The 22,761-nt window shown below is 48.0% G+C and overlaps 1 protein-coding gene across 4 annotated transcripts in view; it reads right to left on the reverse strand.

The window, feature by feature from the left end:
* Positions 1 to 22,761, reverse strand: part of LOC106740736 (LIM/homeobox protein Lhx5) — a 47,480-nt gene that overhangs the window by 22,067 nt on the left and 2,652 nt on the right. For 3 of the 4 annotated variants that reach the window (XM_014612069.1, XM_014612068.1, XM_014612066.1), the window contains exon 2: positions 10,000 to 10,192. In XM_014612069.1, coding sequence (XP_014467555.1) covers positions 10,000 to 10,172 — 173 coding nt within the window. In that variant the 5' untranslated portion in view covers positions 10,173 to 10,192. Of the gene's footprint in view, positions 1 to 9,999; positions 10,193 to 18,326; positions 18,391 to 22,761 lie in introns of those variants that run through there. The other variant, XM_014612067.1, reaches the window with a different exon arrangement.

Here is a 22,761-nt window from a genome sequence, read left to right on the forward strand (position 1 = left end):
GCGTATAAAGTAAGATCCTTCTCTTTCTCTCTTCCTTTCCCCTCTGCCCGTTGTCTCTCCCTCCTTCCTCCTCTTATTTCTTCTTCCTTTTTAAATTTTATCACTGTTCGGTCGTAATTCGTACGCGTGTCTCCTTCTCTCAACACTGAAAAATGCGTCTGGTTGGATCTGCTCTGAAATTAAAATCAAATTAAAATTTCTAGTTCCCACGGATCAAGTATCGTTCTTGTGACCAGAAATTCCGTTTCCTCCGACCGAAACGCGTTTGGTTGTCCGTTGTCAGGTAGATCCGATCGAACTCATTTTTCAGTATAGTCCTTCCCACTCGCTCGTATCTCCGATTATTCATTATTCCTACTAGATATTCATCTAATACCATCATTTCAAACGCTTAAACAGACCGTTGCTGATTTCCCACAAAAGATCGCTCCTTGCTCCTCGTTCTTGCGCAATTTAGACACATATCGCGAATCTTATTAACCTTTATCAAACTTTGTTTCGCGAACTCGCGTGCGCGCGCGCGCGCGTTGTCGCCTTGAGTGCATCTTTGAATCGAAGCCATGTGTTCGCAGTTACATTAAGTTGTCAAGCTGCGTTACTTCGCGTAATCTGTGATCCTCCTTTAGCGAATTTAATCCCAAGGCGGGGATAAATCTCTCTGTCTATTTATATCTCATTACCTTAGGATGCTCACGTTTAATTTACTCGTCTAATCCGCTCATTATTACGCAATTTGTGGAATTATGTAAATTACAAAGGCCTCGGAATCAACGCGAATCCAGCGATTGTCAGAGTAATAAACGAAAGACATACACCTATCCCTAAGCCTCCCCATGATCCCTATCGTATTCGCTCTTCGGCGTAATTATTATTATCCGCGCATTATTAATATACATATTATCATCGTGTTAAAAAGCGCGTAGCTAATTTACGGAGGAAAAGACACTCGGGTGAGAGCGAAGAGGTTTAAACGAGGCTCTTCGAGGCGGCCGAACGCCTCAACGCCGCTTCGCCGCTGAAATTGTTAACGAATAATCAGCGCGATGAGATATCGCCCCCCGCTCCCTTCCTCCCGCAATTTTCCACCCCGCGACCCCGCGTCGATATCTCGCGACGTGCGAAGGGATTACCCGCGGCACAGAGAGACAGAGTCTAATTAGCGGAATCCAATTAGCGCGCGCCGCCGCCGCTCTTCCGCGCGGCGTTTTCTTCGGGAAGCGTTTTCCGCTAATCGCGACGCGGGGCCGCGGGGGTTCAACGCGATAGTCACCGCCGCCGTCGTCGACACCTCCGTGCAAAGCGCGTGCCGTAACCCGCCGGCTGAATTCGCGAGATAATTTGCGTGCCTGCTTATCGCGCGTCCGCGAGATCTCACGGATATTATTAATCCGGTGAAATATCGACGATCGCAATAACGTCGCGGCATAACTCGAGTGTGCCTGGGAGAGAGAGAGAGAACGAACAAAACTAGAGAGAACGCATTACTTCCAGTTGCCGAGCTGATGGCGACAAATAAAGACGCCTATCCTCTTCCGGGAGGCGAGCGACGTCTCCACTCAGGCAGGACGGAAAGAAAATCGGAGAAGAGAGTTGCAAGGGGATGCGTTTCGCAATCGCGCCTCGCTTCCAGGTGAGAGCGGAAAAGTTGAAAGTTACCATTCCGTCGGGTTATAATTTCGCGGAATATACAGAGGTTAACGCGGTCGCACGCACTCTCTTTCTCTCACGCGTGGCCCTGCAGCGACAATACTGCTCTTTATGTAAGTACAATACCCTCTACATTCCAATAATGAGACAACGAACACAGGAAATATCCTTGGATCAGACTCGATTCATAGAAAATATTCGCGGCTACGTTTGATCTTGATTAATCGAAACAAATAAGTGGGTGAAAAACGGCTCGACGTCGGTTTTAATTGGCGGGAGAGATAAAGGCAAAATTACTGCGACAAGGTCACGAAAAAAGGAACAGCCCCGATCGCGTATTAATGAGAATGAATGCAAGCGGAACGTGAATAAATCACGTTTCAATTATGTGGATAAACATTAAAACGAAAAAACATTACAACGGGATTATTACTCGGCGTTACAGCGCGCCTAAAAATCTCGCCGGGCGTAATTCGAGTTTCTCGTCTATTTACGCGCGTAAAAAGGCCTCGGCATTCATAATCTCTCTCGCCACGGCTACAGCGAGATGTGGCTCGTGTGTCTCGTTTTAACGGGGCGCGTAACGCGGTGAAAAAAGGAGAAAAAAAAAGGAGTAAAGAAAAAAAGGGAAAAAACCGAGGGCCTCTGCATAAAATTCCAGAGGCGGAGGCGATAAAGGGTCGCCCCGAATTTAGGCCATTCCTCTTTCGTACCTTCCCGCCTTCGTGACCGCTTTTTCCCCTCTTTTTCCTTGTTTCTCTCTCTTTTTTTTTCCATTTCTTCGCTCGCCACCGCCGCATCTTTCTCGGGATATAATCGCGGGTAACGGATTGCATTTAGCTTTATTATAGTCCTGTCAATTATATATCATTATTCCACCGTTTTTCAACCGCCTTGTTATCGGAGCATAGTAAATGGATTCGAATCGTTCCGTCGGTCTTCCTTCGCGTTTCTTTCGCGTTTCTTCTTTTACCCCTCTTCCTCCGCACTTCCTCCTCTCATTCCCCTTATCTTTACCGTTTACTTTATTTCGCGACATTGCGGAGTTCGCCGCCGCCGATGATCACAGGGCATTAATCAAACAAACATTACAACCGGATTGAATTCGTTACCAATGACATTCCGCAGCTGTATCCTCGAGTGTCTTTCCTTCTTCCCCTCGCTTTCTCCTCCACCTCGTAAAAATGAGGTTGGTTCGCCAATCAGGTTGGCCGCCGCTGACGTGACACTTTATAACTACTGAACCGCTATAGCAAGTTTTCTAGTTTGAAGGTCTATTATCAAACCTACCATTACATCGGTTCTCTCGCTGTAATGTCCGCGAACTAAGTCTCACTTGCTACTTCGTCTGCCTTCAATTCGACGGGATTCCTTAACCTGGGAATAGTCACCTTATATTTTTTTTTCCATAAACGATCGCGAACACCTGATGTGCTCATTCCATTTCATAAATTTTTCGTGATTTCTCCTCATTTCTTTCAAAAAGTAGCGAGCAAATCTATATTTATAACGTCCCTAAATAATAATAAATCATAGAGCAATCGATAACATGCTCTTTTCTGTAGATAACAGCGATCTTTAATCGGGCTCTAAATGACCCCATTACTGACTATTCCCGCATTAAACAGGCGATTTTTGAGCCAGCAGTCGTAAGGGAGACAGCAACTTCTACGTTTAGATTTGCAGAGTTTACACTCTTCTTCTGATTCTTTATCGAAATTCGAGTTGTTTACTTACTTTTCGCAGTGAATAACTTTGATTTTTCTTCCCACGTTCACGGAAAGCGGCTGAATTTTATTCACGCGAACGATTAATCACTCTCTCAGGAGTTCACAAATAAGCGCCGGAATTCTCGTTAATTGCGAATAAAAGGGTGCGGTGTGACGCAAGAGTTGGCAGTTGGCAAAAAGCGTTCTCCTTAGGAGCCAAAGTACACGGGCGCGCGCGCACACACGCGCACACAGCGCACGTGAGTACACACATGTACAGGTCGCGATACTATTGCGGGGCCTTCTTGGAAGGGAAACGGGGCCCCAGAGCTGCGCCTTCCTGCCCTCCCACCCTCGCTCTTCCTCCTGCCTGATGTTCGCCCTCCCAACGACCGCGCCGGCCCCGTCACGCCCAACAAACTTCTCTTACGACTCGTAGCGGGCGTCACGCCGCATTTATAATGTTTCCACGTTCGAGTTTCGATGGGACCGCGCTTCAACGGCGCGGAGGGCCCGTGAGTGGACGGACAATGGGTCCGGCTGGTCGGCGCCCTTTACCCAGGAAAACCTCACCGACGTGTGATCCTTCAATTATCCGTGGAGATTTCGATACCGTGTCCGCGATTTGACGTTAATACGACCAAGAAAAACCTATTTTAATTTCAAATATTATTCGAAAGGTAGCAATATATATGAAGGGGAGAATATAAAAAAATAATAAATTGGAAATTGAATTCCGACTATTCCGTTTGTAAAAACTTTACTGTGATGAAATAATTTTCTTTTTTCTAAAAATTAATCTCTTGCGAAATATACGGTAAAAAAGATTTTATATTTGTGTGAAAATCGGTTCTTGTTAAAATTTTTGTGTTAAATTTTCAACGTACCCACGTGTTAATTTAACGTATTTACCTTATCTCAATATATATTTTGCGCTAAATCGATATTCAATATGTGTAAGTGTTAAAATAACACACTTCGTATTTCAGTGTCGATTATATATTATGAATATTAATTTTGCGTTAATTTTTCACATATTTATGTTACTTTTCAATATATTAACCTTGCGTTAAATTAACACAAAAATGTGTATGGACTGTTTAGTATATGTGAAATATGGTAAATTTAACACAAAATTTCATTTACACATACGTCACGATTACTCGAGACGAAATACCTCCCTTCGAGCGAAAAATCCAATCGATAACTCAAAGTCAACGGATCGACAGATCTACAGTTTTCTCCGTGCCGGAAGCGTCCGCCCGCCAAACGGTCATTCATTCGAAACTTTATTAACGTATAAATAATAACACAGATTGATAAGAGGGATCCGATCCTCGTCACGCGTGACACTCGTTGTAACGAGACAACGAGGCTGCGAAATTCTCGACGACAGTTAACACACACACACACACGTGTGTGTCCGGCCGACGAGAAAAATGCGTAAGTGCCGCCTTACGTCCACGCCACGTGCGTTATTTAGCACCCTCGTAAAACACTAATCCCGCCGTCTGCGCAATATTTCCGTCGCTCACCGGCGCCGTTACGTAAAGTAACTTCGCGTCCTCCAGGCAAACTGGACCTACGGCTCGAGTACTTTTCATTCAGTCGTCGTCGCGCGCGCACGCGTTGCTTCGTTAGCGGAAAAATATATGTTAACTGCGAGCGACGTCGCGCGCGCACGCGTTAATAACATTGTAATGCGCGTAAGTAACGATCGAGGTAACGACCACGGCAATCATCGCAGCGAGATCGAGGACTTATCAGTGAGTTATCAGCGCGAGAAACCGGCGATACCTCCGTCATTTTAGTCGTGGCATCCGTCTGATCGCTCCCCCCTACGTAGGGATCCAAACGAGATCAACGGTTGCGCCGTAAAGAGTCTCCACTAATCGGCGAGATCTGAGGAAGGTGGATAAATTCAACCGGAACTGTCTAACATGCGCTCGCGAACTCGCTCACCTTCTGCGTGTCTTTCTCTTTTCTCTTTTGGCGAAAGGAAGGAAGAGACGCGGATCGCGAGGTTGTCGCTCGTGAGCGCGCGCGTTAAGCTTAGGGTTAAATGAAATACCACGACACGCGCGCAGGAATCGAATAATTCAAGCGTTAAGAGTCGTGAATAATGATATTTACATGTTGGTAATTAAGAGCGTCAATTGGAAAGCTGAGCAGGACGACAATAGTAAAATCGACTCGCCATGACGAAACGCACGGCGACGACGGATCGTGGAATATCTCAGAAGCCGGGCGGATTCACGGATGGCGCAATTCGCCGTAAACAGCGGCGCGAGTGCCACAGGTAGGAATCGATAACGCCCGCGAAGCAGCAAGAGTCGGCCCGCCTTGCTGCAACCTTGTCGTCGCCCATTGAATTATTCACTCGATAAATTTTCGGCGGCTGTCGGCGCGACGAGAAAGGCACCGCGACGCTCTCTCTCTCTCTCTCTCTCTCTCGCGTCACCTTCGGACTCACTCAGGATCCCGGAGACGCGACCGCACGATCGTGACGCGCCGCGCGCTCGCCGCTAATGTTTTCATCAGCATTTCGGGCCGCGACGGACCGTATTTTTTTCGGGCAATAATTTTCGCCGACTCTCTCCCGGTCGATGGCACGACGGCGGCGGTGGCGTCGAAACGGGGACACATCGGCCCTTTTGATCCCCGCGGGGCTCTTCGGAGGCCCCCGCCACGGGCCATTATCGACCTTTAAGGACCTTGCTGCGACTCGTAGAGCCGGTTACCATAACCGCACCGTATAATACCGACCCACGCCCGGGAGGACCTCCCGGAGGTGTTATAGAATTTCCCCTCCGCTCTTTGGTCGCGCGACTTCTCGGGCCCCGCCGAACGTACTTTTCCGTCGACGTCCTTGGGGCCCCGCTTGCGCCGCGACGGTCTTCATTAAATGAGCCCGGCTCGGTGACGACTTGTTCTCGGATAGGATATTCGTCCGGTGAAAGACGAGAGAATTTTATCGAACGAAGTTAACTCGAAGGGATGTCGGGATGTGCGATCGAGTGCCTCCGTGATTTTACACGTATTCTCGGATCAAGTTATCTCGCGTCTACGTTTCTTCGTGTATCATTCAAAAGACGACCTGCTTTAGCCGCAACTGTCGATTTAAGCGCCGAATCGGCCGTTATTCGCGTTACTGTCGCTTGCGATTTAATCCTAAACGCGACCTGCGTTATTAATATAGCATGGCGATTATCTGATTTTAATATACAAATTACGGACAATTATGCGGCGGCGGGGGGACCATCAGCGAATTAACGCGCGGAGGAACGCGCGTGTCTCACGTGGCGAGACTTTTTCACCGCCATTCGCGACGTGCCCCGGCTTCGTGCTGCTGGGGTAGCTAATGAATTTTTCATCGGGTCGGGAAGTGCAAAGCGCCTCGTAAACTATATACAACACGTTCGTTATACATTCGTACGTCCGAGAGTACGAGAGAGTATCAAAGGCGCCCTTCCCCCGCTCCCCGCCCCATTCCGCCCCGGCACAGTTCCTCCCAAAGGGTTACAAAGGGGATCGTTCATCACTTCCAGAAGTCACGAAAGAAGCGGGTCCCTCTCTCTTTCGAGGTCCCCGAGAACCGCGCTGATTTTGTTTGCAAACGATCTCGCGCGCGCGGCTACCGCGCGCAGAAAAATGCCGGCGCAAAATTGAATTCGCCACACAGTGCGAGGCGAGCTCGCCATTTTTCGCCTTGACTAATCGATATGCTGATATCATAGTTCGCCACCCACGTGGAACGGCCGACCGTTCCGTAGGATGCGGCGGCGACGGATCCTACGGCGGCCTCGCGAATAATAGAGACCGGTTGTCGCGCGGTTGTCTCGCGCTGTGCGGAGATATCGATTTTTTGGGCTTGCAGGCTCGATCGGATAGAGTTATATTTTACTGCCATTTAGCGACGTATAATACTGTGTTCATAATACTACTCTAATGAAGTTAATCGAATCTAGCTTCGGGGCTATAATTTATACCTGACAACAATAATAACAATATGATGATGCTAATAGTAATGACAACAATAATGGTAATAATATCAATATTAGCCAATAATACGCACGAGAAACGAATTAATAATAATGAAATGAAAATAATATTAACGTTAGGTTACGATAATTCCTGATGATATCAATGATGGAATTATCGTGTATGATTCATTCTTTTTTTATATATTCAAATGTAAAGGAAAATCTGTGAAAAATATTTAACGTAGAGGAGAAAAGATATTCGCGCGTAAGACGACACAACGTTCGAAATTACGGATGCATCGAGTGCTCAGTCCTTCCTCGTTTTATTTCGCGACACAAACACACGTAAGAAAGGAGTAACCGCTCGAAAACGACGACGCCGATAGTAATTTAATCTACGAGCGTCCGAATCAATCAGCAGCCACGCTGCCGGCCCGTTTAAATCACTTCTATACGCCACGGTCATTAATTTAAATCACTAGGTTGAACTACTTTGACGTGTTTTCCTTCCGGCGAACTTCCGACAACACGAAAGAGGCTTAAGAACCGCCCGGCCGATTCGATTCCTGAATTCGCGCTGTGAATTGCAGTAATAATCGGCGTCTTCGGAGAATTCTTTCTCTGTCTCTCTCTCTCTCTCTCTTTTCTCGCGTTCCAAGTTGTTTTCGTGTTTTATCGAAGTTTTCTCGAAGTCGAATTTTGGATTCTACATTAATTCTACAAATTCTACAAGATTCTTCAAATTAATTCTACAAGGAAACCAAAAAACGTTCAGTGGTCCGGAATGTGACAAACTAGGATTAAATCATTCTTAAACTAGTCCTTAAAAAAAAATTTCAAAAATGGCAGTAGGTAAACTTCGCAACATCAAAGAACAATAGTCTGTACACAGAGGAAAAGATTTCTTAGGGTTTAATAATATATCCTTGATCGAAACAAATCTGTCCTTTGGGATAAAGCAAACAAAGGAATATTTCATTCAACCGACAAGTATGTGGTTTCTCAAACGAAAAATACATTTACGTCAAACGCCATATTTCTCTTGTATTTCTATTCAAACGTTGCAATGATCGTCACAAATAATAAATTATTTGAAACAAGTAACACCGTGTTAAAAAAATATCAAAGAATGCTTTTGTCTCACGGAACAATATTTAATGCATAATGAAATAAATTCTTCTTACTGAAAACGATATATTATTCCCTCCAAATAATACTGTTTGTTCCGACGCACAACGTGGTTTATTCTGGTGAGGCAATTTTCACTCAAATAAAATAATATTTGATATTGAATTACGTCGTTTATATTAAACGAACGTCAAAAGACATACAAACACGTGTACTAAATCCAAAGAAACTCCTTTTTCTCTGTGTAAACCCCAAGACTCTCCTCGTCAATACTTAAACGGAAAGGTCGAACGTGGGATTAAAATTTCGACTCGGACGAAGCGCTCGCGTTTTTCCATACGGCGGTAACCAACTGCGGCCGCGGGTTCGCTGTTGTTACTATCACGTCGCTCGTTCGTCGGATCGTACAAGGCGCTTTGTCGAGACGGACGAGCGCCACGAGCTTGATTTTTGAAATCAGGCCGTGCGAAATGACGCCTGTCTCGCCCGGGGAAAATGCCAAGGCCTACCTACCATTCGTCACGAGACCCCTTTTTCTCGAGACGAATCGCCGCGCTCCGCGCGGATCGCGTAAAAAACCGCCGACGACCGACCGTTCCCGTGTGATTCATCGGCGATGGACGGTAGACGGTAAGACGACGACTGGGTCGTCGTCGGGGAAAAGTGCCGGAGACGGCGAGGTCGTGACGCCGGTTCGACCGCGCGCGCGCGCGCGCGGATCTTCGCGGAAGTTCGAAAGAAAAGAAGCCACGGATGGATTTTTCTTTTGCAGATCGATGAAAGTGAACTCCGCGGCACATAAATCGGTATTTTAAGATGTACTCCCGATAGGCGTATGCATTACCCCGGGTGAGTTAGCGGCGGCGAGAGTGAGAGGATACGACGGTCGGTGAAGCCAGCGTATTCATATTCATCGATGCATACTCGGCCTGTATGCAGATCGAGAAGGTGAGCTCTAATTGTATGCGCGATATATAAAAAGTACTTGGCTTGTAGATTCATCAGCGATAGCGATTTATCTAATTTGCGGCAATAATTGATGAATTTCTAATAAACTGTCACAAATAACTGAAGGCGCTCGTCAACCTGAGAGAGAGAGAGAGAGAAACGGAGTGGATAATATCGCGTAATTGCGCGAAGAGCGGAGGAGGATTTGAAAAAAGTTTAATCCCCACACGGAAAGGATAATTCCCATCGTACATCGATTAATATTATTAACAATTCGTCTTATCGTTTATCGTTTATCAGTGGAAACACGCTACAAGCGTCCGCGTTGTAGCGTCAATAATAAGTAACCTTCTGTGTGGGAGAAGATTTCACCGTGGAAAATTTCATCAATCCTATATCCGACTCTCGAGAGATTACTGGCGATTATTAACTACCAATTTATTTATTGCTCAAGCAACGCCAATGTTTCGTCCTCTCAATGATTGATCGAATCAGTCGATATCGCAGACCCGGGGAAAGAACGCTTTTTTTCGTGCGGGGATCAAAGGAAAAAGAGAAAAAAGACAAGGAGAGCGCACACATACCTGAAGAAGTCGTTCCTGCAGAAGAGCTTCGCTTCCCTGGAGAAGCACTTGTCCTGCAGCGTGATTCTGCAGTCGAAGCAGCGCACGCACTCGACGTGCCATGCACGGTCCAAAACGTTCAGCAGGTACTGATCCATTATCGGTTTCTCGCATCCTGCACATGACAGGAGCATCGCCAAACCGCGTCTCCCTGCTGCAAATTAAAAGAGAACACACACACGTTACGCTCATCTCCGTCTCGCTTCGGCCACAGTCTTGTGTTGAACATGACGTTCGGCCGCGCGGCAACAAGCTTGCGCCCCTCCCCTCCCCCGATATACCGTTTCAACGTCGGGTTTTGTGTGCGCGAAAAGCAAAAAGAAAATGCGAATCCTCGTTTGAAGGGCGGACGATCGGGTGTGCGCCGCCGAAAATTACACTTGCAATTTGATGAAATATTAACGCGCACGGTTATTAACGCACGTACGGTAACGCGGACGTAAACGCTACCACGTCATTGGTCGGTTCCGGGCAAAGCTTAAATTAATATTAGTTCTGCACGGGGTGTTGAACATTTCGTTGTAAATACGTGCCCGCCACGTGGCTCGCCGCGCGGCTTTACGCGATTTAGCGTGGTTTAATCGCGGGGGGAGAGGGGGAAGAGGATACGTCTCGCTTATCAGAAGGACGAGCGTGTTTCAAATATTATTTATACCGCGCGATACACCGCGTTATATTTTCCGGCATCTTGCACGGTGGATCTTTCAATTCGCGCGTTCATCGAATCTCTCAGTGAGTCTCAAAGAATTACGCGTTCGGTAAATAAATATCGCGGCCCGTTTAAATCCCCCGCTTTGTCCCGCGCGTGTTTATTTACTCGCGAACATTATTTCCCAACATTAATTCCCAAATCGCTCGCGTAATTATTATAATGGGGAAACCCGATCGCGTATTACACGCGGAATTATCCGCAATGAGTCGAATTAAAATCGCGGACGGGCGCGCAAAGTGAGCGTGGCGTGGTGATTTGTTCAAAAGAGAAAACAAAAAAATCACTCGTTAATACTCGCGTCGCGAGAATAGATTGCATGAAGTGGTTCGGTAGTCTCCTCGTCGTCGCGCGAAGCGCGTTTTATTCGGGAAGGAAGATTAAGCACTTTCATTGTAAGAGCGCGCGTGCATAACGAGGCGTGCATTGTGCTCGGCTTTTTTGTACAATCGACTCGATTAAATCGCCGGCGCGATTGACATAGTCGGGGCGCTGTAAAAGTCGCCAACAATGCGACGATAATCGCCGTGCTAATCACGTTAAAGAAGCAACTGCCGATCCGAACCTGCAGGAGAAGTTACGCTTTTTTAAAGAAGATTAAAGTCGAAAATCGCGTGTTCCCCGGCAACCGATGCTTCCGAATTCCCCGATAAATTTCAGGCGGACAATCGATACCGAAGAAAAACCTAACCGGCATGCGAAATCGCAGTTATTTCATACGGAATAACACCGACAGGAAGTCTGACTCTCTCGTGTCTCGCTGTCGAATACTTGAACTTGCGATCCCCTTTCGTCCCGCGAACGAAATTCCCGAGAGAATTTTCTAACGCGCTTTAACGTCGAAGTACACAATTTCTTTTAGCGTATTTCGATTAACTTGTGAAAAGTACTTAAAAATCGATACTATTGAGAGGGGGGGGGGGGGAATATTTTGATTTTCAGTGTCAATATTGTAGATTTGCTCTGTAGATATTTCATTTTATGGCTTAATTACCGTGGAATACAATTTTGGCTTAATTACCGTTGAATCAACATTTATTCGAAATTAAACGTTAGCGACCGATGAATGACGACCGTCAATGAAAGTTTGGCCGCAACGAAAGTTGTCTCCGAAAATACATCGAGACTCGTCAAGAAATCCATAGATCCATGATTATCACTTACATTTACTGCCTCGCACAGTCGCGGTATATATGCAATATCAACTGTTAATACAGTCTTGGAGGGGGGGGGGGGGGCGAGAATAGAGGNATTAAACATATCAAAAATCACCGAGCGTTAATCGGAGTTTCAATTACTCTACCGGGCATCGTGCGGTAATTTAAACGCGGCAATTTAAACAATGTAAAATATTGCGATTAAAATATTTGCGTTACAATCGTCGCGAACGGCCGAAAATTTAGCGTTTTGTACGGCGATATCGCTCGGCCGCGAGGCAACGCCGTTCCCTCTAATTCGCGAGGACGGTGAAAAGAAAGAAGTTGGAACGCGTCGCAACGAGGGGGGATCGACCATCGTAAATCCCGCGGCGCTTAAAACAAAAAGCCGCGTATTATTGCATCGACCGAATTTAACGATCGCGCTTCGGCATTTATAGTCGCGCAATTTTTCACGGCGCTAATTTCGCGGCCACTTTTTCGCGCATCTTTCGCGGCCTACGGCGGACAAAAATTATAATTCGTTGTTAATTAACATCTTGAGAGAACGAGATTGTTCCTTCTGCGTTCCTTCTTTTCGTCCTCTCCCTTCCTCCCTTTCTCCTTCTTTCTCCCTCTCCCTACCTCTGTTTTGCGCTTTCTCCGTCTCTCTTCCATTATCCCTTTCTTTCTCTCTTTCTCTCTCTCTCTCTCTCCCTTCGCCCTCTCGTCGGTTTTTATCGCCATCATTGAGTCCCACGGACTTCACCCTCCTCTCCTTTTTTCCGCGGTTTCCGCCAATGGGCGGAGTCCCTCTGCCTGGCTGGCAGGGTTGTCAACCTAGCAACCCTCCTCCCACCCTTAAGATCTGACCTTGCGCATCTCATCCCTCTCGCGGAAGGGCGAGAAGGGTGGCTTGGCATCGTCGTAGAGCCGCGATCGTTCCCAAGTTAACTTCGAGATCATAAACTATTCCGCGTAATCGACTTACACGCGCCCTCCGCTAATGATATTCGCAGGATAACTGATATACCGATCGTAAGAAGGGTCATATGCGTGTGATAAACTCGCGCAAAACCTTAGTGTCAACGGGAAAAATATAATCCGATATTTAAGCGAGACAAAACTTTACGTTTATTACTCTCGGCGGACGTTTTCACCTCACATTTTACAGATACATCACCATGTGTCCGTCGGAAATCCGATATTATTGGTCCCAGCAAGAGAGGGATGAATTCTAAGAAAGAGAACTATTTCATTCGATGACATTACTTTGAAGTAACTTATAATATCCTGATTTTCATAAATTCATACGTTCACGAGGTTAATTTAGCATCCAACTAGATAAATTATGACTCGCGAATAAAACAAAATATATTTCTTTTCGTTTACAATCGTGTGTATCTATAGATCATATATCGAAGAGAATATATCGGAAATACGATACGATGAAATTCAACATAAAATACGGTTTTGCAAGATGGAAGTTTCAACATAGTTTACAAATGTTGTTGATTAATCGTCTGTCCGTCGTCCAAATGTTAATGCAAGTAAATTTTTAATATACAAATGTGACATGTATGATTCATATTTACAAAGTGTATCGCATTAATATAAAAAATTTAATACGAACTTTGATAATAATCAAATAATAGCAGAAATTGAACAACGCTAGATTTAATGATTAATCGCGTGTAATGATGGCATAAAATTACCGTGGTTAAGAGTTGAAATACACTTCCGGATTAGTGAGTGCGCATTTAAAATAAAATGAGGGCTGGCTCTTTAAATCGCGATAAGGATCATAGTCGCCGCTCGGCGCTATTTTTTCGAGAGAAGATATTTACGGCGCCTTTATAAGGCAATAAATTGTTATCTAACTACGTAATCAATAACATAAATTAAGGTAACACGTTTAGAAACTAATTTTGTGTACAAGTGCACCACTATGCAATTCCAGCGATATTATCGCGTTAACGACTTGAATGCTCGAATAACGGTCTTAACGAATGTAATACACACGGTATGTAGGTATTCACGCATCCGACTCGATGCCGATTAAAATAAACTGCTCGGACAATCATCCCCATAGTGTGAAGATATTATTAAAAAAATGATTTATATGAAACGCGCTCGTAATTTTCCATGGATGTGAAGTGCAACGTTGACGTGTTGATTGCGCGCACATAACACACGCGAGAGAACATCTGCGGAGTAATAATCGCGAAACTTTATCACTCATTCTCTTCTGCGTCATCGTCGCTCGCGATAGTTCAAGAAGATTATTTCCAGTTTTTCATCGGAATATCAGGACGCCGAATCTCTATTTCGTTCTCGTCGAAACGTCTAACGATAAATATGTTTGTCGTCGCTGGACGCGATCCCCCTAACCCCGCAAAAACGATTCCGCGACACGGGTGGTTCCCGGGGAAAAGTGAGAGGCAGGAAACCGTGGAGACTTGCTTAGCTGAATCACACAAACCAGATTAGGATTAGCCAGACGTGAGACGAAAGTTGATCCACCAACAGGGATTGCTTAATCCGATTTTTTTCCGGCTGGACGTCATTGCTCGCGTCACGCCGGATCTTATTTTGTTTTTGCCCGTCGGACGGCAGACACCTTGATAGAAAGCACCGGAGCGACAACGAGACACGCGGAGAAAAAACTGTTCATCCAACGTTACGTAATACTTATCGGAGAATCGACCGAAAGGAAAAATACAAGTATTAATATCAAGGAATACTGTGCGTTTGCACGGACAAACGGAATTTTGTGCCCTCTGAGATTGATGAAAAAAAATTTGAATTAACCCTCCAACGGTAAGGTGGGGTTAGGTTGACCTCGCGCTTTCATTTATTTCACAGCGTACTCGCGCTGTTTCTCTTCTCAAGGAACGTTTCATATTATTATTTACTTCTCGTGTCTATTTTCTACATTGGTAACATCGAAAAATGAACAAAACAGAGCGTGGGGTCGGATCCGACCCCGCTTTCCTGAACACGCTGAGAATTCACCTTGTCATTAGAGGATTAACTGGACTTGTCGAGCGAACTTGATCTAAGCGTTAACTACAGGCGAGACAAATGTCGACGATGATTTGAAAAATTCGCCGACTCGATCAGCCCCGATTCTAATTCTCCCAATTAAATCTCCCGATGGCGGCGTGAAAATAATTTTGGACTAATTCGGCGAATCTCTCCGAAACTAACGGAAAATCGGCCCCCGAAATCGTCCCGCGAACGTAATTTCGAGCGCAATCGCGTTTGACGGTCGCGTGAACCCATGTTTATTCGCTTCGGCTCGGAGTAAGTGCATGCCCCACTCTGCTTCATTCCGACATGCGCGCTTTCCACCCCCCGTGCGCGACGACGGCGGCCGGACGGAGGGGATGAAGTAGGAGAACAAATTTCAGCGAATTACCTTAATCAGTCTAAGATCGCCTACGTCAGGTGCATCTAGACTACTCGGTAAACCGCCCTGCGGGGGAAAATTACTATTTTCCGCGGCGTGAACCACGAGCCGACGGATCGATCGTGCCGACTCCGGCGAGTTAAGGCTCGGTGGCCATGTTGGTGAAGAAAAAAAGAAACGGAATAGCTCGAAAGTCGCCCTGGAAGAGCAGTCGGAACTCTCAAAGCCGCGGTCACTCGTTCGTCGTGCTTAATTATTCGAAGCTGATGAAAGGGGGTCCGATCTCTTCGCGCCGATGTAAAATATAAGAATAGACGCGGTTTTCCACTTGTTTCCGATTCTGTTAAGCCGTTCCTGCGATGAAATTATTTCTCGGGACGAATCGAAGTGAGTGTCTCGACGAAACGGATTGTCAACCGGCAATAAATCCGTCGTTCCGCTATCACCGCAATTACTACGCTATGTTACTGTAAGTTACGCGTAACGTTACATCGCGCGTCGTGTGAGATAAACACTCGAAGGCGTCTCCGTAGGGATCGATCATTCGTTCGATCACAGCTCCCCTCGCTTTTCCCAAATATTTTAACCTCCGACCCGGGCGAATAACTTGCCGCGTTGTACAGATATCCGCGTCATATCCGTCTCTCCCGGCGTTACGTGCGCGAACTTTCGGACGGATTTAAATACGTTAACATACATCAAAAAGTTCTTCCGGCCTTCCGCGTATCTCAGTGACAACTCTTTCGCGCGTCCGTCACACTACGTGTAAACACACACACTCGCCCCCCCGCGCGCGATTTTTCACATTGGCGTCGCTCGCATCGAGCGGAAAAAAACGTCGCTCCTTCGCGCCCGCATAGATTTGCATGTATAAAGCCGCGGGGAGATTGCTGTGCGGCCGGTTCATTGGACTCGCGATCTACGTGCGTGTGCGGGCTTCTCTCACGTGCGTGACGTCTCTCTCGCGGAGAGTGTGAAAGAGTGATTCACGCCCTCCGTCGGGAGATGGATCGAAATGGCACGGCGCTCTCTCGAACCGAGCGACGAAAATGGGCGGAAAAATCGTGAGGGGGCAAAAGTTCGTTGCAACAGCAACAGGTACTTCGCAGGCAACGCAACTTACCGAGAACTATCGCGAAGAAACCGGCGACGCCCACACGAGAGGCAGCGTTCTAATGTGATAGAGCCTCTTCGGCTGCTTCGCGGACTTCGTCTTCCCGACGATAGCGAATCTACCCCGGAGAAACCCGGACGCTCGAATTCGCTCGTAAACAAGCCGACGCGTGAATTTGGAAGCGGTATTTTCGGTCGCACGAGGTCGCACAAGTTGCCGAGGTCTATGGGTGTGTTGGTGACGTGATCGGTGTGGAAGAAATATAACGAGTAATGTACGCGGAATAAAAGAAGAAAAAGAATCAGCTCCCTAACGGCTGAAAACTCGCTTCTACAGGTAAAAATTAGCCGTCCGTATGCGATGCGACTGAAATTTAGTTGATTCAGCCTTTTTCTCCCTCTACCCTTCGTTTTCAGCAGTGGGAGCTAAAAACTAGGTCTGGTAATGAAATTTCAGGCGTAATGTAAGGACAGCTGATTCCTTTTGTCCGTGCGTGAATGAGAAATTAAAGTCGCAATTATGACGGGCGGAAAATACTCCGCGTAATTACCGGCAATTTTTTTCCCGCTCTTGGGGAGGAAGATCTCCCCGAAGGTTGGAATCGATTGTCGAGCCCGATATCGCGCGTTACAAAGATACATCTTGATATCAACGGCTTGATCCTGTCTCACGCGTCGCGCGTATCCTGCACGGTTCTCTGGCGCGTTAGGCATGACATCGGCACAATGTTGCGCCGGACAGGACACGTTACTTCGGGATTCATCCTATTTTACGCGCGAGGCGCGTTTCGCTTCGGACACACATATACGAAGGGTTTGTCTGCGCGGGTTATCGAGGCCACGATGAAATGGAGCGCGGATTTAATCCACCGTCGTCCGCGGCGAATCCCGCGTGCGAATCCCCCTTCTCCCGTTCTCTTCGACTCACTCACGTTAAGAAGAACCTCTTCGGGGAAGATTCACAGTAAATTTCAAAGACATGAGCGCGCAACGGCCAATTTCCCAACCGCCGATATCTTACGAAGCATACCGATTGTCTGCGTTTTAATAGCTGACGTTTTCAGGATTGATCCTCCATGCTCTACGATATCAACAATCGTCGGTTTTACGCGATGGAAAGCCGAGGCATTCGTGCGATTTCGTCGACTGTGTCGCAATATATACGGTAAAGAACATTTTGTACTTGTGTTAAAATCAGTACTCGTTAAAATTCCTGTGTTAAATTTTTAACATACCTGTGTGCTAATTTAACATATTGTGTTCGTGTTACTTCGATATTTTGCGTTGACTCGATAGTCAAGCATGTGTAAGCGTTCAAATAACAATTTGAACACACATTTTACACTTCAATGTCGATTAATATGATATAATATATAATATTCGTGTTACATTTCAACATCAATTAACCCTATATTAAATTAACGCACAAATTTGTCTGGACCGTTTGGCATACGTGAAATGTGTTGAACTTGACACAAATTTTTTCTACCGTGTACAACCGCGGAAAGTACCCGTGCGAAATGTTAATTGTCTCTGGATAACATTGCACACGGTTATGGTTTTCGGATTGTGTGAGGACTACATATGTTGCTGAACATAATGATGTAATTTGTGTAACCCCCCTTCGAACTACCATACCGTGAACGACCGGATCACGATAAGAACGTAATACATAATTTTCGTGGCGATTTCCAGAGGAGCCCAGAAGAGTTAGCAAGTGTTTCAGCGGTAACAACCCTCCCTTTCCCCGCGAGATTTCGGTCGGCAGCGACGATAGCAACAGCCTCCGGATGAAAGCAGCGAAGCCAAACGACAAACCAGCGCGTCGAGTGTAAAGAGCTATCGCGCTCGTTGCGCGAGGCCCGGGCCCGAAGGGGGTAGAACTAACTACGTAAGAACGTTCTCGCATGCTTCTTACCTATGTTACAAGCCTGACGGGCTGGGGTGACGGGCAGGGGTGCGCAGCAACGCCCGCTGAGGGCCGCGACCCTTATCCGGGGGGTACCAATCCCCCCGGGGCCCCCTCCCCCGTCCCCGGCGCCCCCGTAGCCCTCCACCTCCCCAGCCGCGACCGCGGCCACCCCTGCCCCCACTCCCTCGCCGGGCCCGGGACCACCACCAGGCCCACCTTCGACGGGCCCGTACCGGCCGAACGGTCCCGAGGGCCCCAGTGCACCCACTTTTACTGCGTTGTTATCCCAACGGCCGTTAAATCGCACTTCTCACACTTTCACCCCCGCCTAATGCCAGCGTTTCTCCTCCCCCCCTCGACTTCTTCGCGGCACTCACTGCAAAAATACTTGGCGCCGCGCGGGAGTTCGCCTCTTCTTTTCTCGCTTCTTCTTCTTCCTCTCGCGCTCCTCACCCACCGGCGGGACTCGCCTGAAGCCGACGACGATGTCGCACCCTTGGCTGGACCGCGTTCTCTCTCAGCTGTCGAGCTGAGCTCGTCGCCTCATCGCGGGTCGTCGACTCACTCGGTGGCTCTTCAAGAGCACGGTACATGCACCCTGAACACGATCATGACCAGCTGCTGCTGGGTCTCGGAACGCGATCGGCCGTTGTCGGGGGGTTTGTTTCTTCGTGTCGGTGACAGTCGCCGACGGCGCGCCGTCTCCTCTCGGCGTCTCTCGTTAATCGCGCGACCGGCGGCTTCCACCGGCGGCGCCTGCACTTTCCGGCCGACTAGATGGTGTCTCGCGCGGCGACGACGGCCGGCCAGATCTCTCACGCCTCTCTCGCTCTTTTACCTTTCGAGGGGACGATGACGACGCCGGCACGCCACACGCCACGTCAACGTCACGGCAGCAGCGGCGGAGCGAGCACGACGATGACGCGAGCGCGCTCGCCTCGAGTTCGCCAGCCAACTGGCTGCACCTGCGACGTCGGCAACTACCCCCCTCCTGCCTCTCTCTCTCTCTCGCTCTCAGCAACCCCCGGCCGCGCGTCGCTTCTGCAGTCGCACGAGCCGACGCGAAAGCAGCTACGCCCATTGGCCACGACCACCGTTGCTGACGCTGTACGCCAACGTTGGATTGGACAGGATCAGGACACACGGGCGTAGCCAACACGGAGCGCCGCCAGACATGGCCGTGGAATGGCTGCGGAGCAACGTTCAAACTTGGAGAGGCGCTTCTGTCGTTGCTACTGCTGCTTCTGCCGCCGCCGCTGCTGCTGCCGCTGGCTGGCTGCTGTTGTTGTTGCTGGAAATAGGCTGGTGGTGCCGCCGCCGCCGCTGACGCCGCCGCCGTCGCCTGCTTCTCTTCTCGTCTGACACGCTATCGATCCCGCTTCGCGGGAGACGAGAGGGTAGACTGCCTCGCGAAATGCCACAGGTTTCAGGGAATCTTTACCTTTCGCGCCCGCGAAGTGTGTTCCTCCTCCTCCCCCTCTTCCACCTTCTCCTTCCTTCTATCTCTCGCGCTCTCCGCCCACCGCGACTCGCCGCGCCGCTTCCACTTTGCCGTTCTATCTGCTTCTCTGCATCTCTACGTGTCTCCCTCTCTTTCTCACTCTCTCTCTCTCTCCTTCGCTTCTGTATCTAGGAGCAATTCGTTGTCTTCCTCCACCAGACCTGGCGGTATCGCCCTTTCGCGTATGAACACGTATATCGGTGCTGACCAATTCTCTTCCCTGCGCTTTCTTTCGACGCGAAAGTCACCTATCAGTGACTCCCCTTTTCCGTTCTACCTCCATCAGCTTACCCTCTTTGTCGCTTTTTAAATATTTTCGCGTCTTCCTCTTCCCGATACAATGTTCTCCTTTCACTTACGATACGTAGCAACGTATGTATCCTCCTGCTTTTCGTCCATCTGTCACTGACCCGCTTGTTCTCTCTCTCTCTCTCTCTCCTTCTTCTATCTGCCACATCTACTTCATCAGCTTCTCTACATTTCTCTCCTCAGCAATCTTCTTGTCCTCGTCAGTCATCTTGTCGCTTCACTCTTCTGCCCTGTCTCCCTTTTCCTTCCACAGGAGCCCGCGAAGTTCACCTTTATCCTTTCCTTTTATCATCCCGTCGTCCTTCCTTCCTCCCTTTTCAGCCGCTTCTTTGTCCTCCTCCTCCTCCTCTGCCTGTCGATCGCGCCGTTCTTTCGCGTACCGCCTTCCTCTTGCTTCCTTGATCGTCATCCAACATCTCTCCACTCTCCCTTTTTTTCTTCTTCATTCTATCTTCTGTATCTACCCCGTCATCATCTCTTCTCTTCTCCTCCTTCTCTTCTCTCGCCTGTCCTCTTCCCTACTTTCTTCTCTTTCATCTGGCACTACGTTAGCCCACCATTCCTCCCGAATCGTTTCCTCCTCATCTATATTCTCCTCCGGCCTTCCTCGGTCTTCTTCTTTTATTTCATACCTTCAAACTTTTTTCTCCCACCTTCCACCGTGTTTTCCACCATATTCCACGTGACTCTGCCTTCCTCCGCTGTTTCACATCATATCTTCTTCTCTCGCTATACGCGCGTCGGTACGAAGCGTGCGCGAACGTTTTAACTCGCGAAATACAACGCGTTATCAGGGGGAGGNGCCTTGCGCGAGCACTAAACCGACACCACGCGCTCCTTTCTATCGATTAAAGGACTCGACGTACCATTAACCGAGTGGCCGAATGCTGCTGCGACAGCCTCCTCTCGCGGAGCGAATCCCGACTCCACAGAGTCGAACGACGGACGGTCGTGTTTATTTTAATATCGTGCAGCAATTGATCAATTCATCAACGGTAAAAATTTGTCAAACACGCCGTTTGCCAAATAGATTAAAGCTGACGCGCACCATCCATTTTCTTTTCATTTCCTATCAAACGAAGGATTAACCTTCATTAACGTTTATAGGATTCCACCCTCTGTGATCTGTGAGAAGAAGAAAAAGGTTGCATCGCGCGCTCCACATTTTCATTATACCCCCGACTAGTTTTACAGGTAGAAATTTTTGATGATTATTGGGAACTGTATGAATATTGAGCGGAGTTTAAAGCCGTATCAGACTACAGAGGGCTGAGCAGCCTCGCGGGACACCCGTTACGATTCGCTTCAGCCGTAGCCGCGGGTCAGCATCGCGGAGGTATTTCACGCGAATCTGAGATAAACCGGCGGCGGTCGCGCCGTCATCTTCCCTTTGCCGCGTTTCGTCCGTCTTCTTAATCAGGTCCAGCGCGACTTAATGGGCGCCTCTCTCTCTTCCTTTTTCTTTCGTACGACCGTAATTCGCCATAATTAGCCGTAAAGAAGTGGCTTCTATAAATTATATTGTTGCGCTCGGTTAAGCTTATTACGAGGGTCGAGGGCGACGGACTACCGAAAAGCTAATTCGAGATTATTACGGGCTCCCGTGAAAAATCGCCCGCCATTTAGCGGTGCCAATTCGTAACGGCGGGACAAACATCGACCCGGTTGTCGCATCCTCGTTTCTTGCCGACCGGGATCCGTCGCCGGTGAAGGGGCAGGTCAGGGGCGAGAACGGAGAGTCTAATTTCGAAATTTCTCGGAAAAAAGAATTGCCGCTAAAATTTCCGGAGATTCACCATTACATTGCACAATTTGCCGCGCTAAATCGAGATCGTGTGAATCGCTTTTAATTCTGCGGCAAGCGGCCTTTAATATTAATCGCAAAAGACCTCGCGTGCGTGCGCGCGCACGCACGCACGCACGCACACCACAATGTGGAGTGTGTCGCGCCCCCCCCCGAAATGAAATCCGGGCAAAGAATTCAGGACTTGATATCGGCTCTCTTTTTCCTTTTTTTTAATGTTTCACTGAATTCCACGATTATAGTAACAGCGGGCGGTTGTGCTCGGGTAGATTGAGTCATAATTAAAAACTCGCCCAAAGAGGGTATATACTGATTGGACGCGGTGTAACTACTTCCTGGATCTCCCGGGATACTTAGTGAAGCGAGTTGAAGCTGAGTGGAACGATAGCCGGTACGGAATAAGGCTTTAATTGAAAATCCAAATCATCCGCCGATTCGCTCGCCATTTCTATGCAATTAGCGTGTGATCGCGCCGTAACCGTCCATACGACTGATTTATCTATTCCAGCAGTATAAATGGCATTAAGTGTTAACTACCGGCCGAGAACAATCGGGACGAGCAACCGGGGGAAGAGAAATCGAAACGATCAGCGATAAGAAGTAACGCGCTTTTGTTTCAAGCGCGAATCCACTCGCCCATTCTCATTTTCACCCTCGGTACTTTCACGGTCACCCGGCACGTAACGCGCGTACGTGCGTGCGTACTGCGTTGCAGCGATTCTAATGCAATTCGCGTGTTACTGCAAAAAAAAGCGGAGGCTGTCGGAACGGCTCGAGGATTAATAACGTCTAACGGGCGGGCAATCGTAGCTCGGGGGGGGGGGGGG

Source organism: Dinoponera quadriceps, unplaced genomic scaffold (assembly GCF_001313825.1).
Source record: "Dinoponera quadriceps isolate SergipeBrazil2010 unplaced genomic scaffold, ASM131382v1 scaffold558, whole genome shotgun sequence".
NCBI classification, from domain to species: domain Eukaryota; kingdom Metazoa; phylum Arthropoda; class Insecta; order Hymenoptera; family Formicidae; genus Dinoponera; species Dinoponera quadriceps.